The sequence below is a fragment of the Setaria italica genome, chromosome IX, assembly GCF_000263155.2.
Source record: "Setaria italica strain Yugu1 chromosome IX, Setaria_italica_v2.0, whole genome shotgun sequence".
In the NCBI taxonomy this organism is placed as follows: domain Eukaryota; kingdom Viridiplantae; phylum Streptophyta; class Magnoliopsida; order Poales; family Poaceae; genus Setaria; species Setaria italica.
Window position 1 is genome coordinate 40,890,127 of NC_028458.1, and position 15,477 is coordinate 40,905,603.

General features: G+C 49.2%; 3 protein-coding genes across 6 annotated transcripts in view; all 3 read right to left on the minus strand.

Moving 5' to 3' along the window:
* Window positions 1–2,230, minus strand: part of LOC101770682 (U-box domain-containing protein 15) — a 5,415-nt gene extending 3,185 nt beyond the window's left edge. The window contains exons 1-2 of one of the 2 annotated variants that reach the window (XM_004983819.4): window positions 2,125–2,230; window positions 1,851–1,988 (exon numbers count right to left, since the gene is read on the minus strand). Coding sequence is in view for 1 of the 2 variants with exons in the window: in XM_004983818.4 (XP_004983875.1) it covers window positions 1,851–2,010 (160 nt within the window). In the remaining variant the exon portion in view is untranslated. The other variant, XM_004983818.4, reaches the window with a different exon arrangement.
* A 958-nt stretch (window positions 2,231–3,188) lies between these two features.
* Window positions 3,189–7,820, minus strand: LOC101771617 (protein COFACTOR ASSEMBLY OF COMPLEX C SUBUNIT B CCB2, chloroplastic). 3 transcript variants are annotated; one of them, XR_001163144.2, is made up of 8 exons: window positions 7,590–7,820; window positions 7,392–7,501; window positions 7,220–7,291; window positions 6,975–7,118; window positions 6,554–6,707; window positions 5,904–6,116; window positions 4,113–4,233; window positions 3,189–3,685 (listed from the first exon to the last, which is right to left on the minus strand). XR_001163144.2 is itself a non-coding variant. In XM_004983823.3 (7 exons), exons 1-6 carry the CDS (start codon window positions 7,789–7,791, stop codon window positions 5,920–5,922), a joined length of 879 nt encoding a protein of 292 aa, XP_004983880.1. In that variant the 5' UTR covers window positions 7,792–7,820; the 3' UTR covers window positions 3,189–3,685; window positions 5,904–5,919. The 3 variants fall into 3 exon arrangements, 2 of the variants coding, with proteins under 2 accessions (XP_004983880.1, XP_004983879.1); XM_004983823.3 differs by lacking the exon at window positions 4,113–4,233; XM_004983822.3 differs by having other exon boundaries at window positions 3,189–4,233.
* A 1,888-nt stretch (window positions 7,821–9,708) lies between these two features.
* Window positions 9,709–12,338, minus strand: LOC101772683 (F-box protein PP2-A13). The gene is made up of 3 exons (XM_004983824.3): window positions 11,711–12,338; window positions 11,084–11,202; window positions 9,709–10,503 (listed from the first exon to the last, which is right to left on the minus strand). The coding sequence occupies exons 1-3, from the start codon at window positions 12,053–12,055 to the stop codon at window positions 10,068–10,070; spliced, it is 900 nt and encodes a 299-aa protein (XP_004983881.1). The 5' UTR covers window positions 12,056–12,338; the 3' UTR covers window positions 9,709–10,067.
* Window positions 12,339–15,477: the final 3,139 nt, after the last annotated feature.

The window sequence follows — 15,477 nt, forward strand, 5'->3', positions numbered from 1 at the left end:
GGGGTTATTTTTTCCCCCCCTTTGGAAAATGGTTTTTGGGGCCCCCCCCATGGTCAAAATTTGGGGGCTAATTAGGTCTAAAAGGTTCTTCCCCGGAAAATAAGCCTCCATCTGTGCAATTAGTTTTGTAATTAGACTATATTTAATACTCCTAATTAGTATCCAAACATCCGATGTGACAGGTACTAAAGTTTAGCATGGTGTTCCCAAACACCCCTTATGAGAGGGTACGAAGGCGCTATCGAAATTTCCCAAGCGTTTTTCCGTGGTTACCCAACGGCGAGTCTGGTCTGGGCATTTCAAAAATTGACTCGAGGAATGATGACTGGGTAGGTGACGAGTGAATGCGAACTCACGAAGAGAAAGAGAAAATGCAACAGAAATGTCCAAGTGGCACGAGTGGAATGGAAGACCACAGTAAAGATGAATGCTGCATCTCCAGCCAAATTCAAAACAGAGTGACCAATGCAACGCAGTTCTGATCAGCGAGAGATTTTTTTTAAGAAAAAGGTTCTCATTTGGTTTGCAATAGTGGAGCTACTAATACTAGCTTTTTTGAAAGACCAAAGCAGCTACTAATAGCTTGATTTATCAGAGGTGCTGGTGGGTTCCACCTGTGAAGAACGTGTGGTTTAAAGCGAAATACGAATGCTTAAGACTGGCCCCGATTAGCAAAATGGAGTAAGATTTGGGTGCTGATGATTTTCACATTACTTTCTCGTATTCTACTCCAAAGATCTCGCACTTTCGTCGCAGAAAAGAATCATGGCGAAATAATTGCGTGGGGAACGTATCGGAAACGGACCGAGTCCTCTGAAAAGATGAACGCAAAAATCTCACGCGGATGCTTCCCGTAAAGCCATGGCCTACCACGCATGCATGCAAAGGAAGATGAAAAGAAATGCTTTGGCTGGAGGGTTAAGAATGACGGTCGCATTGGGCTTAACCTCATGATTCACGAAGAAAAGCTAGCTCGCGCTAATTAGCACAGTACGGAAAGACGCGCGGGCCCACCGGCGGCACAACCACCAAACCACGCGTGCGACGGTGCGACCTGTGGCACACGTCGCCTTTTGTGGCAACCAACCACTTTTCTCGCACGAATTAAAGGCTGTGTGGGCTCGTGACGCAACGCAACTGGTGGAACGGTGTGGGTGGGTGCAGCCGTGCATGCGGCACACGAGACCGGGCCCACGCAGTCGGTCCGGCTCGCGACCGGAGTGGACCGCCTCGGCGGCCCGGGGTATCCAAGGAAGAGACCGCGAGCCCAGAGGCCAGCGGCTCGGGGCGCTCCCGGGCCTGAACACGCTCGAGTCCGCTGGCGCGCGGGCCCGGATTTCCTTCCACGCGCCTGCTGCTCATTGGGCTGTGCTTCTACAGTGCGGGGGCAGTTAGGTCATTTGACAGCAAATAGTTCAAAAAAAAAAGACAGCAAATGCCGTGCGGACGCCGGCGTCGGCGCGACGGCGCCGGTAGAGACGAGGGGGCGGATTTCGTCGGCGTTTTCCTAGCTTTTTGTACTTTGCAAAGGGCCCCAAGAGAAATCTGAAAAGAAAAGGTGCACCAACAGAAAGGATCTTTTCCCTTGCAATTCCTCGGAAGCAAATCAAAATTTTAAGCTCTCTACTCGTTCGGCGTCGCCCAACCGAAGGACGATTCATCGCGATTTCTAGGAAATTCGAGAGATTTTCTGCAGAGACCATCCCTTCCATAGTGGAGAAAGCAAGGCGGAAGGCAGCAGCTAGGATGCTTGGCTTGGAAGCCCACCAACGGAGCAAAAGCGCGATCGAGAACGAAGAGCAATACGGGGATATCACACAGGAGAGCAATGTGCTGGTGCTGCGGTTTACCTCTCTCGCCGACGCTTCCTCTTCGGCCCGTCGCGTCGCCGCTCGCCGCCCCTTCTCCTCGTCCACCACCCCTTCCCGTCCACCTCCTCCTCCCGGCGCCGATCGCCGCGGCGCAGAGTCCAACCAGAGCTAGAGCGGCTGCAATCAGGACGCCAATCATCAATCAAACGCCCGTCGTCCTAGAGCGCACCGCACGCCCGCATGAACATGATGGAGAAGCGGGAGCAAATAGCGGAGGGAGGAGGATTGGGGAATCATGAGCGCCTGCACTCACCACGAGCACCACCTGCTCCGCCTCTTCCGCGCTCTTGTAGCTGTCGCGGAGTCTCGTCTCCCAGCTAGAAGGCGAGCGAGTCGTTCGGGGAATTTATTCCAGCGGACTGGTAGTACGCAGCCCGGCCGCTGCTTCGAACCGAGGTTTTGAATTCAGGGCTCCCGGGGCCGTCGGATCGGGACGTGGGGCCCGGGGGACGGGCGGTGGGGATCGGGGAGTTGGCGGCTGCGGGATCCGACCGTTTGAGAGGCTGCGGCGGCGGGGCACGCACACGAGACGATTTTGAAATGGAGGGTGCGCCGCCTGCCTGCCGTGCGGTCCGGTGCGAGTTGCGCCGCGTACTTGGTGCGTGGCGGGCTCGCTGGTCGCACTGCCACTCGCCGCGACTTTTTACGGCTTTTCCTCTGACATTCGCTGCAGACGGGCGAGAGAAGCACAGAGTACGATCTTTTTTTGAAAATTCAGGTTGTTGTGCGTGTATACTGTACTTGTTTGTGCTTCAAATTTTTTTTTGAATCTGGTCGCTTCGTTGTTTTTGATCGGAAGGAGATGGACGTGACTTTCTGGAAGAGAGGGGAAGGGTCCGTGTGGTCCCTGTGGGACGGAGGGGATTCGCGTCATCTCCCTTGTTTTTTGTTTGGGACTGTAGCAACGTGTCAAACTTACGTGATCGCGTAATTTGAGGTGGTGACAAGCAAAATCATGACAGGTTCGATTTTCAAAACTCTCGGATTTCACAAATACGAATTTCGAATAGCTACCAGATCTGTCGTTGTGGATCCGCCCATGGGCTTATCCGAACACACACCAAGCTCACGGTTCCGGATCATCTGTCAATCAATGCAACAAGCTCGCTCCAGCATTTTCACCTCGCCCACCTCGCTCTTTACCATGGAGCACGGGAGCAACACAGCACACATGTAGACGGAGAACGTGACCTTGCCCCGCTGTCCCTTTGCTTGCAAGCGAAACAACCATATCCAACATGCCAGCGGCCACACGGCGAACCGACTACCGAGTAGGCGAGTACCACTGCCACAGGGTACAAAAAAACAGGCCGCATCAACCACAACCACATCCAGCTGCGAGCATTTAAACAACTATATTCAGCTATTGCGTGCATACAAGGACGTACGTGCATTTTGGCAATAGCGTGTCACATGGAAGGCTTTGTATGCACCTTAGGCTCAAAGGCCAGGGGAAAGTGATTTCAAGCAGCTCGACATGATGGGCTCACAAGAATACAAAGATAGCTCGGGTCAGGGCGAGACGGCTCTTGCTTCTGTAGCGATTAGCGAATGAATGGCTAGTGAGCTGTTCCTGTTCATGATGAAGGACACTGAAGAGCCTCGGGGAAATCCGGTGCCAATAGGCTCGGGGAAGTCTTGTGCCAATAGCCTTTGCCACTTGAACGTAGAGTTCCCAATGTTCTATGGAAGAAAACAGCCAATTCTGTAGTTTCAGACTTTCAGCTGTAAAAGAAGATATTCCCGATACGAATTTGACCTATCCTCTCCCACTCTTCACGAGAATGATCACATCTTATTATCCGCCTGCATGGCTGCATGAAGAAAATAGAATCATGTGAGGAAGTGCTATTTCACACTGACAAGATATGAGTGCCAATAATGAGCTCCCTCCAAACCAGGCAATAACTGAATAGGACTACAGCGACACATGATAGAGATGGAGATTCCTATTACTACTCTTAAAGATATGTCTTTACATCAAGATACATCACAAGATTCAACAAACATTGTTTGTGTCCCCAAAGAACTTCTATAGTAACATCATTGTTAGTATTTGCATTTTTCCCTTCTTTTTGCGTATTAAGACAACAACTGCTCTAAAAATTTAAAATATTGTTAACTGGTATTGCTTTCCTTAATGATTAAAATTCCCTAATAGCATATGCCAACACTTTCAACTGGATCACTGTCCAATTCTAAAAAGAATGTATGGCTTAATTGTCCACAGAAAAATGCTACCCGAGCACCATTCCACAGCACCAATGTTTGACATGTGGATCCACGTTCAGACTTCAGAGTGTAAATCCTTGGTCCATTTCAGTACAAGAAGCAGCTGGCATTACCATTTGTACTGGTTATCCTTGCAGAATTGTAAGACAAAATGTCAACCTTTTTTAGAAGTATGCCAGTACCCAGCAGCAATAATTGGTACCCAACTAAGCAGTACCAGGAGACATGCAACAACTTCATGCTTAATACATATGCGACATGTCATCAAAAGCTGACATCACGAATTCAAGATTGGTCAGGTACTTCAAAGATAAGGGACCAAGTAATGCAGTAAAAGAAAGTTACTCCAAATTTTTAATTCTATTGTCATTCTACCGCTTGATATCCTGTCTTATCCACCTCCAGGTGCTATGCTATACGCCTATACATGATTCAGCTAAACCTTCAGAGCTACACAGTATGTGGAAGATAATGTGCTTGAAGGTAATTGATATTAGAGACAATGATTCTAATACTATTTAAGAGATGCAGAAACCCCATGAGAAAAGGTATTGTATTTTTAAATTTATAATTGAAGGTTAGGATGGTCTAGTCAGCACCAATCAGCTCAAACATCAAGAAAAATGCAGAGGCAGAGGTTCTGGCAATTGATAGAATGGATAAATGAAGTAAACCAAACGAAAACACTTGAATGTTCATGTTTCAGTTATATCAATAGATACAAATTACCTACCAACTTGAAGCAATGACTTGCAAACAGTGGCTCAACAGAAGTAACAAACATTTCCATCTTCAGTTAATTTTGTGTAGACTAGCAAACTGAGGATTAGTTCCAACCAGCAAACTCGGTACTGAAAAGCTCAGTAACCATCTACTCTAAAAACTCTAGGTCCCTATAAGAAAGAATGTGATTGATCTGCAGTGTTTGTTTTTAAGGAAAGGAAAGTGTCTTTCATGTTAAACAGGGGTAAATGTACATGGATCTGCAGTGTTTGCGACCCTGATCTGTGACAACACTTTGGACCCAAAAGCTTTTAGTGGTTATAAATGCAGACCAGGTGGCCAGCTACCTTAATTGGGCTGGAGTGCATATAAATTACGATGGCATTGCCAATTTGCAACACCACACTAAATCCCTGGCGCAACCTTTCTGTTTCAATGAAAAATCCAACAAACCAGAGCAACAGCACAAAGACAAGTCAAGCACATCAGCATTTTGGCACTTGTCCACTGAAAACAATTGCTAGAATATTGTGCTTCAACTATTACCAAACCCAGTGAAACAATAGTTTACTGCCAATCTCCCACCAACTGAAAAATCTATAAGATCACATCTGCTTTTTTTCTCCCCACCCCGGTAGGGCGGTTGTAAGTGGTTGGATGTTTGCTTGGTTTTTTCCTCGTCTATTAAACATTTTGGCAAATCTCTTGCCACCCTTTCAAAAAGAGAAGAAAAAAAAACATCTGCTTTGTCCATTTTGCCGAGTTAATCTAAAACCTGCTTGCACCAGTCAGTCTACTTTACACACCCCAATCTTTCCCAATTCATTTTAGCGTACTGCCTAACTGTCAACATTTCTGTAAACAAATAATAAGTCCAGTGAACCTAATAAAAGCTCTAAATAAACACAGCAACATTCAGCTCAGGGAAAAAAACAATAGTGACGCATTGCTTTTCTCTAGTTCCAGAAAGATGACTAAATTGGCTTGTCCAGAAAAAACAATATCTTCTTAAGTGAAACTAACAGAATAGATTGCTGAAAACAAGAGGAGAGATCCCATTTGAATATGTTGGAATACCTTTGGTATCTCTGAACTAGGCACTTTGGAATTTGTTTGCAACTGTTCTTATCCAGACCCTATCTTTCTCAGTATATGCATAATTTGCATTGGAGGCCAACAGGATGACACCTTCAGTTTTTGTTTCACCATTAGCTAGATCAGGACTCCTAAGAACTGGTTGAGCTAACAAAGAAAGAATCCCATCTGGCAGAATCTTCGCAAGCTGAGAATCTGGTCAAAGAATGGTTGGCAGCATAAGAAACATATTTTTAGGGATGTCAAACAAGGGGGAAAGGAATGTTCTGAAACTTCTGTAACCAGCTAACCACCAAATAGACATTAGTAACTTGAATGTTGTTCCTAACATGAATATTAAAGTTTGTACTTACAAATTTGGCATAGTAAAAAATATATCCACAAAATTAATATAGATATGCCTCCCTTAAACAACACAAAAGCTGCCCAGCCAAATGTAGTTATGTAGGTATAAGTTTTAAGTGGTAGAAGTTACAGTACAAACTTCATATGATTGGTACCAAGTACTAACTATCATGTACTAAGTTCAGTGAGACATATATGGTTATGGTTATGGTTGCATAGCTCCATAACCAAAACTTCATGTTAACAGAACATTGAAATATTCCACTAGGCGATAGCGGTGCACTTACCCGAGGAATTAGGGAAGTACAAGGCATTCCTCAAATCATTAAGTCCTACTTGCTGGATCTGACTTTTGAACCACTCAATCATGGCATACTTTGAAGTATTTGCAGGTGGATCCCAGTATCCTCGTACGCACAACACATCCCCAATTGCTATGAGCTGGGGAAAAGTACAGGCAACATGAGGCATGAGTGGTTAAAAAATTGCGATTCTTTCTAACAAGAATACAAGATTCACACAAGAACTGGAAAATATAATGGACAAATCAACATTGAAAACCTGCCCAGAATCGCACACCAAGAATATTTTGTTATTGCTACAACCATACAATACAGATAAGTAAGGAGCGAGTGCTTGTTATATCTGGGCTGAATTCCATCAAGTTAAATTCCAAATCGTATGAATGATGAGAATTTGAACCCATACCACAGAAGTGGTGTTTGTATTCCGCAGCAGGACATACGATGCCCACGCCAAGTCCTCCTTCTGCGCCGCTGACAGGTTCTCAGACATGACGAACACCTGCCTGCTCCTGTCGGGCAACGGCACACGGTTGGCAGCATCAGCGCCCTGCAACAGCAACCAAAATCCCAATCGCACAATTCTCAGTCCCCACCATCACAGAGCAATGTGACATTTCCATAAAAACAAGGAGGAAACCCCCTTCCCACCTCCAGGAACCTCCCGAGGAACGGCAGCGTCGCCGAGAACGCGGCCAGGCACAGCCCCAGAGCCTCGGACCTCTGCGAGTTCGCACGCACAACCAGTTAGGCGCGTCGGACATCGGTGGATGAGCAGGAGGGAGTCGGGAGGCCAGGGGATTGGCGAGGAGCGAGGACCGACGAGCTGCGCGGGCGTGGGGGACGGGGAGAGGAGGTGGTTGAGGACGACGAGCGCGCCGAAGCCGAGGCCTATCCACCGCGGGAGGTACGACTCATCGAGCCCGGGGATCCCTGCGCCAGACAGGAGCGCGGTTTAGAGCGGCCAGCTGTACGCCGGCGGCGGGCTGAGTGGGAGGAGGAGGGGAGGGCTGGTAGGTACCGAGGGTGAAGCGGAGGACGGAGAGGTTGACCTGCTGCTGCTGCGGAGGGTCGGAATTGGAGGCGCGGACGCGGGCACGGGAGGACGGGGGAACGCGGCGGCGGGGTGTGGCCGCCGAAGCCGAGCGTGGAAGGAGCCCGGCGGTGGCGGTGTGGGGAGGGTGCGAGTGGTGGAGCGGCGGTGCGCGGGCGAGGAGCGGCATGGTGATTTCGGATTTGGTGCTGATTCTCTGCAAGACTGTTAACAGTGTGAAGAAGCTGGATTAGGCTAAAAAAAAGGAGTGAAGAAGCTGGATGATTTTCAATTCCATTGGGCCTTAGGGGCCTACACCTCGGTGGGCTATAGTTGCCGCATCTACAAAAGTATAGGCCTGTTCGGCCCATCTTATCCAAGCTTCTCCGCCCACGGCCCTTACATTTCATTTCATGGCGCCGACGGCCCACACTCCAGGGCCGTAGTGTCCAGTGGGAGCGACACGACAAGGCGCACGCGACGACGATACGGCACGCCGACCTTGCCGGTCAAAAGTCAAAACAAAACGAAAGGCTCCTCCTACCTAGTAAAGCATGTTGGTAACCAGCAAAAACAAAGCAGAGTGGAATTTTCTCTGAACCTACTACTACGAGTACCTCGGTAGTGGCTCTTTGCGTTCCTTCAGTCAAAAGCGTCGTCGAGTCTGCGAGCATTCCCGGGAACACGATCTGATCTCGTGGTAGACAAGGCAACGCATCTTCCAACCACCGGCGTCAGTCAGCAGTAGACAACGCAAAAGCGCCGTACGAGCAGCTGGTCGTTGCAAACAACCACTGAGCGAACGAGCGACCACATTTTTTCTTGGCTTGGCTGGGTGATCGCTGACGGCGAGGCCACTGATCAGAACAACGAAGCATCCCTATACAGCGGTGACCGGTCCTCGGAGAAAATTAGAAACCACAGACTCTCATGGCCTGTCGAACCGGCGAGCGCCTTGCTGCCTCAATGGGCCTGGCGACACGAAAAAGGGCGTTGCCCACCTCCGCTCAGATGCCGTGAGGAACAAGGGCGCAAGGCCGGGACAGGTCCGTGGCTTTATCATCATGCAGGTCGGCCACAAGAACAGCAATGGCGGAACGATGCACACGATCCTCGGGCGCACCGAAAGAGGATGTGCCAGCCAACAAGGACTGCAGCAGCTATAGGATGCGAATTCCTCCGGTTTCCCTCGTGCACCGGCACGGTGCACCCAGCTCAAACGCGCCATCATCCCGCGCCCCGGGTTGGGGAAGATCCTGCCGAGAACTAGTAAAAAGAACACGCAGTGAAATCCCAGCCAAATCGTTCTCCATTAAAAAAGAAAAACAAGCAAGTCCATGTGCAATGGCGACCGCATCTGCCGCATGCCAGTGGGATGCGTGCGCGGGATTCGCGGTTTTGCTTGTGCCACCTGACGATTGACTGCGAACGAACTCCCCCAACTGGTTCGCAACTGGCACTATATTTTCAGTATGAAACGGAGGGCATCAGATTTCTTTAGTTACGCGAACAAGATCGCCTGATCGTGGCGGCGATGACGACGGGATACAGGGGTCGCCCCACTTGCAAAGTTCGTGAGCAGCGTGCGATCGCTGAATAGTCTGTGCGTGTGATCTGTCTCTAAGATGGAACATCTGTGTGGGATGGCAATAAAACAATGACGTGCGGATTTGGCAACGGTTTCAGATCGAAACTGCAGCGGACATGGGTTGTTGCCCACCGATTCAGTCATATGTTATCTTGATCGGTATTGCGGCCACAAAATCTTGTCTGCCCTCGTTGGCTCGATGGAGTGGTGTGCCATCTCGCTGTAGCAACAAAGCAGATATGTCACACATGCTTTCATGCTGATGCTAGTAGCCTGTCAGCGTCAGAGTTCTCCGAGCCTGCCAGAAATGACTGGAGCAAGAAAGATGGAACCGTCAGGTTAAACTCTGCTTTCATGGATTGATGGATACCAGAAATTGCGGAACTATCTGAGACACACTCGCAACGGATGGCCAGAGCTCCTCCCATTACCATCAGCGACAGGTCTTAGATTAGTTACACGTACAGGCATAGGAAAACACCACAAACTGACCAATAGATAGTAATTGATTAGAAACTGGGAACGAAATTTTCCGATTCATTTCAGTACGTTTCGTCACTGGCCTCGACACTTGTTTCTCAGAAATTACAAGTTTAATGAAAACATCACAAACTGCAACACTGATAACAATGACATTTAAAACTCATTCGAGTACAATCTATCTCAGAGTCTCAATTCAGCTCAAGGGGGATAAAAACAACCTTGGGAAAGGACTGACAAAGCGCCCTAATGGTAACCCGACCACACAAAATTTCAGTTCTACAACCATGTACACTTCCAGCTCCTGCATACTTGAGCCCGAATTAAAATAGGATCAGGCTACAAGCTGCATTCAATCTAACATCCTAATGTGAGTAACCTCCACAACATCTACAATCTCATCTCTGAGACCTGACCACCCTTCCCTGCTGAAACCCCTTCCCCTTCGGGTAGATAAGCACTGAGTCGACACACAGGCCACCCTTTGTGTGCGTGCAGTCGATCTGCGCCATGGAGAACTTCAGTTTCATCTGCTGGTCAGGCTTTGAGGCCACAAAATCGCCTGCGTGGTACAAGACCCAGCTCCCAGGCTCCTCCAAGTAGCACTGGGACAATACTTGCTGACCGTCGGAGGTCGAGAGCTGGAAGCGGACAGGCTTCTTGTTCCAACCATGGACATGCTCTGAGCTGCAATGGCGGCGGCCAAATCGCTTGTAGAACTTCCCGAGATGGACCCTGAAGTACAGGCTATAGGTTCCGACAGGGAAACAGAAATCGACTTCGCCGACCACCTCGAACCACCAGATTTGCTGGAGGTAAGCTACAGACTGGAACCTGCATGGTAAAAATCGGTAGATATTGGTCAGATATTTTATTTCAGTAGAATGGTATCAGAAATAGTTACAAGAGAAATACAGATTGGAAGATAGCGAATCCCAGGTGAGCCCAATTAAATGAGACACCTGTAGACTGTAGTCAATATCTTCCAATGGAACGGAGTAGATAGGGGCTCCTTGTGCTAACACTTGGAAGCTTGAAAGCTACATTATATTCCTATAGCTATGATGAGAAAGCACAATCATTGATTTGAATCCACTTGAATTTACATGTCTTCGACTGAGGTGGTAGTGAACTTATGCATATCCTAAAATTTGAACATGTAAGCATTCATATCTATACGTTTCAGAGCAAACAACTTACGCATCTAAGGTAAACCATGTTCCAGAAAATAATATAAATGAATTAAGCATTTAATGAAGAAACAAGGAACAGGTCAGTCACACCATGAGGAAATATCTTCAGTCCATTCCATCGCAATCATGCCACCATATCATCGTTCTAAGAAAACTACCACACACTGAACTAACAAGACATTAGTAAATGTGATATCAAAACTCAAAAGGCCCATATTCACCTTGATTCTGAAGTTGGCATGTGCTGCCAGTATCTTCTGTCGTCTATCCCTGTTATCACCAATGCTTTGGAGGATAGCGCCATACAAATCATGCCTCTGCTCTTGTCCAGCCAGAATTCCTACAATTAGCAAACACATACACTTCAGCAAACATGTTCATTTTCTGTCCCAAAAATAAATATAATTCTAGCCCTAAAATATAACGAGCTACCTACATCGACCAACACAGGAGACAGGACACCAATTCAAATCATTTCAAGCTGAAGATGCGTAAATCTCATTTCTGATGAACCATTCCATGCCTCCAATTTGACTTTGCCCCATACAAAGAACGCAATTTTGCGATGTAAAAGTCCTTTTCAAAAAAAAATTGCGATGTAAAAGGATTGACTTCGATTTGAGCAAGAAGTATATATTACTCCGTACCTCTCCCATAATCTCTAAATCAACTCAGGAAAATACTTGCTGGGGTCAATACAGGGGCAAGGACAGAACAGAAAACCAATTCAAGGAAGACCGATTGCAATCCTCCAACGAAGTACACAACCGCCCAAAAATTTTCAACTCCCGCAATATAAAATCTCAGAAAGTCACGTATACGCAAAAAAGGGAATGCAAAAATATCACCTTCTGGCCGTCACCGAAAGGCACAGGCTTGGAGAGCCTGGCGTAGATCTCCTTCTTCCCGGCCCGCCGCCGCCTCCGCCTCCCCTCCTCGCCGCTCCCGACGAACTCCATCAGGTAGCGGTAGTTCTCCGGCAGCTTGGCCTCCCAGACGAAGTCCGCCCCCGCCGCGCCGCGGAACGCGTGGTTGAGCCGCGCGAGCCGGCAGATCTCCGGCGGGTCGAGGCGGAGCAGCACCTGGGCGGCGCAGAGCTCCGGCAGGTCGCCCAGGCCCACAGCAGCAGGCCCGGCCGCCGCCTCCGCAGCCGCGCAGTCCGCCCCTAGAAGGCCCGACACCCACGCCCCCATGCCCCCGCCCGCTCCGGGGCCTCCAGTCGCAACGATTTTCCGGCTCGTCCTTCGCAGATGGAACCCGCGCCGATCGATGAATCCGCCAAAAGCTCCCGTCCCCGGATCAAGCTTCTCCGGTAGCTCCTGGCTCCGCGCCACGCAGACCCCCCAATCCCCAATCGCAGCTTCCGGCGATGGACTCCACGGGAATGCAAATCGCCCGGGAAATCGCTTGACGCGTGTGTGCGGTCGGCCGTCGGCGAGATAGGAAAAAAACGCTAGCGTTCGGGTCGGGGAGGAGGGGGGCCAATTTAAAGAGGAAGCTGAGACGCCAAAATAGACGAGGGGTCGTTAATGGCAATGGATATTGCTTTTTTTTTTTACGAAGTGCGATTTTCCATTTATACAGCAGAAAATACAATACTACGATCCTTGGGCATAGGCAGGAAAAGAAAAAAAGAAACGAAAAATAAATAAGACTTGCCCCGTTGGATTGGAACGTCAACGCGGTTAACCACTCACTCGACACGTCCGGTTAGATTGGGACGTCAACACAGGTCAAACTCAACACCCGAAAAAACCCAACCGGTGGCTTGGAACATCAACATGGTCGAACCACTCCACATGACAAAAGCGGCAAGACCGAAATCTTGCTGCAGCGCCTACCACTCTCTCTCATGTAGTCGCCGAAGGCGCGACCCCACGCCGAAAGTAATCGAGAGAAACAGACCGCACCGACCAGCGCCATGCGGGACCCATCACCATAGTGCCGATGCAACACTACACTCCACTGGATAGAGTGAAACCATCATACTCGGACCTCTCGCAGGCTGCCTTGCCACCGCGATAACACAAACGCACAGGAGCCTCGCCACACCCGCCGTTGGACTACACCTCGCTCGTCGCCTCGAAGAAAACACCGCACGTGGGGGCCTCGCCACATCCGCCACAGTATTCCGTGTCACCGATCCATTTTCTTATGTCGCTATTAGGATGATGATGAGCAATGTTGCCCCGTTTCCCAAGATCACCATCAAACAGCCAAACCATTGCAGTAGGTCGACTCCACCCGCGCACATAGCCTCCACCGTCATGCCAGCATGCCAAGGAAGTCACTTGCGGTGTCTTCCGACGATGTACCACACCGGAGTCGTCCAGCAAGGCTGAGCAACCCGTTGCAGTCCGCTACAAACCTAGTCGTCCCACGATGTTGTTGCTGCAAGTGCCATCCTCCGACCAGTCCCACGCCGCACTGACATTTGCCAAGCAACACCAGCCACCACAGTCTGCTGCAAGCAGCCAAACCGACATCCATGCGACAACTCCTGGACGCTACCATAACTGCGAGCGCCTACACGTGAGTTCGGCAACCCCGTCAAGTTTACCATCCTGTACCATAACTGCGATCAGCTAGACGCGTGCGGAGGACACGGGGTGTGGTGATGGTGGTTGGATCTTTCGATGGAGTCGATATTGCATTCTCTGTCACAAACACCACAAATATTCTAAATAATCGCGAGAGGCCCTTTAACAGGATCGTTACGTTACTATTTGTACTAACACAAACAAACAAGTGCGGAGGGTTAACATGCAAATCTAGCGCGCAATAGCCATATATGAGTAGGATTTTCCTAATTAATGTTACTAACAGATTGGATTAGTGGGCGGCCGCCGGCCGTCGGTAACACGCACCCGTGGACGCGGTCCATGCACCGGGCGGCTGTCTGGCGCCTGCGGGGCCACGCGTCAGCCATCGGGTCCATCCACCTTGACTCGTAGGGTAGGTGCAGGGGGAGGTAGGACGCACGAGCCGGATCGACTAGAGACTTCTGCATTCTGCAATGCCCCGCTTCGGCCGCATGGCCGCACGTACAGTACATGACAGGCTGGAAAGGCCGCGGCAATATCTACCCTTACCCAAAAGAAAATACAAAAGCAGTTGTTAAAGAAAATAGGAAGTTACTGCAAGCAAATTTGGGATTATGATCGTGTTTCGATGCACCATCTAGCTGGCTAAAAACACTTAGCTAAAGTTTAGCTGATTCCAACTGGCTAAACCTGGTTTGCTAAACCAGCTAAACCAAGTAAAAATGTTTAAAGACAATTCTACCCGTCCTAACAATCCCCGCAACCCATCTTCCTTCCCACCCGCGTACCTCCCTCCGCAAAAAACAACTCCTTCCCCTACCACAATTCCCCATCACTTCGTAACGTAGCGCCACCGCCAGCCCACTCCTCCTCCTCCTCCCGCAGGTCCCCTCCTCCCGCGCGCAACTCCATCCCGCCGTCACTCCATCCCCGTCGCTCCGGCGGCGCAAGATGGTGCGCCCGGAGATGGTTCCTTGCTCCCAACGTGGCGCCTCCTACTACAACTGCCAGCCCACCACTGGTGTCGGCGGGCGCGTGCGTGTTGGTGACCTGCTGGCCGACCACCTCGTGGTGCGACGCGGCATCAGTAGCGAGCGCGCGTGCCGGGGCACGGTGGGCGAGTGCATGGAGTACATGGACATGGACGACGAGGGCGAGGGCGACGTGGCTAGGATGTCCACCGACGGCGGCGGCAAGCGACGGGTTCTGCAGGGTGGGTCCGGGTACATCAGCTATGACATGCTGTGCAGGGACAACATGCCCTGCTCCCGCAATTAATGACGGAACAGAGCAATAGAAGGTTTTGGCACCATACATCTAGAGAGATACAAGTGCAATTAATGACAACTACTAGCTAGCTTGCGGATCCAAACACCTCTACTTAAAATTTAATTAAAAATTAACCAGCTAAAATTTAACCAACTAATAGTAAGTTTCTAAACTTTAGCCAGCTATTCGGGGCATGATAATTTGGATAGTATGTACACATGGCGTACGTACGCCGTCGCTGGACATAGAGTAGTTTTACAGGGAGAATGCGTGAGTTTCTTATAGGATCCAATGGCCGAACAGATTTACGCCGACCAATTTTTGTCATATTTTCGTTATCCACAACGTTGTTATTCTTTTTGTAGTATGTATTTTTTTGACACCGATGCAATATACGAAGACACATTATCTGTCACAGCATGGCAGCGCGCTAGCGTGTCAGATGAAGGCTTTGTTGGCAAAGCAAGTTGAGGTGAAGGTCGCAGCAGCTCAAGAGGAGGAAACGAAGACCGTTGGATCCTTGTCCAACTGCCTAAAATTTTGAGTGCCTAGAGCATGGTAATTGCGTGGCAAAAGGGTAGGTGTACATTTTTTCGCATCTGCCCCATTGATAACTCTTTCGTGCTACTTGTAGTTCCCAAATCATATTAGGTGTGTTTGATTTATGCTCAAATTATGGAACCTCCACAATTCGATCGTTACTAGCAAAGGAAAACAGCTTTAACATGCCGATCCAAAACCCGCGTCATTTTCGTGCAAATCAAGCGATTAGGTGTGATGTCACCGATGAATCAATAATCTCA

Bases quoted from the DNA above. Each gene is read 5' to 3' on its own strand.
- LOC101772683 (XM_004983824.3), bottom strand. From the start codon at position 12,055: ATGGGGGCGTGGGTGTCGGGCCTTCTAGGGGCGGACTGCGCGGCTGCG. The intron at 11,203-11,710 runs GTGATATTTTTG...TGCTAATTGTAG, and splicing joins CTTTCGGTGACGGCCAGAAG to GAATTCTGGCTGGACAAGAG. The intron at 10,504-11,083 runs GTGAATATGGGC...TTTACCATGCAG, and splicing joins ATGCCAACTTCAGAATCAAG to GTTCCAGTCTGTAGCTTACC.
- LOC101771617 (XM_004983823.3), bottom strand. From the start codon at position 7,791: ATGCCGCTCCTCGCCCGCGCACCGCCGCTCCACCACTCGCACCCTCCC. The intron at 7,502-7,589 runs GTACCTACCAGC...TGTCTGGCGCAG, and splicing joins CGTCCTCCGCTTCACCCTCG to GGATCCCCGGGCTCGATGAG. The intron at 7,119-7,219 runs GTGGGAAGGGGG...TTGCTGTTGCAG, and splicing joins TCCTCGGGAGGTTCCTGGAG to GGCGCTGATGCTGCCAACCG.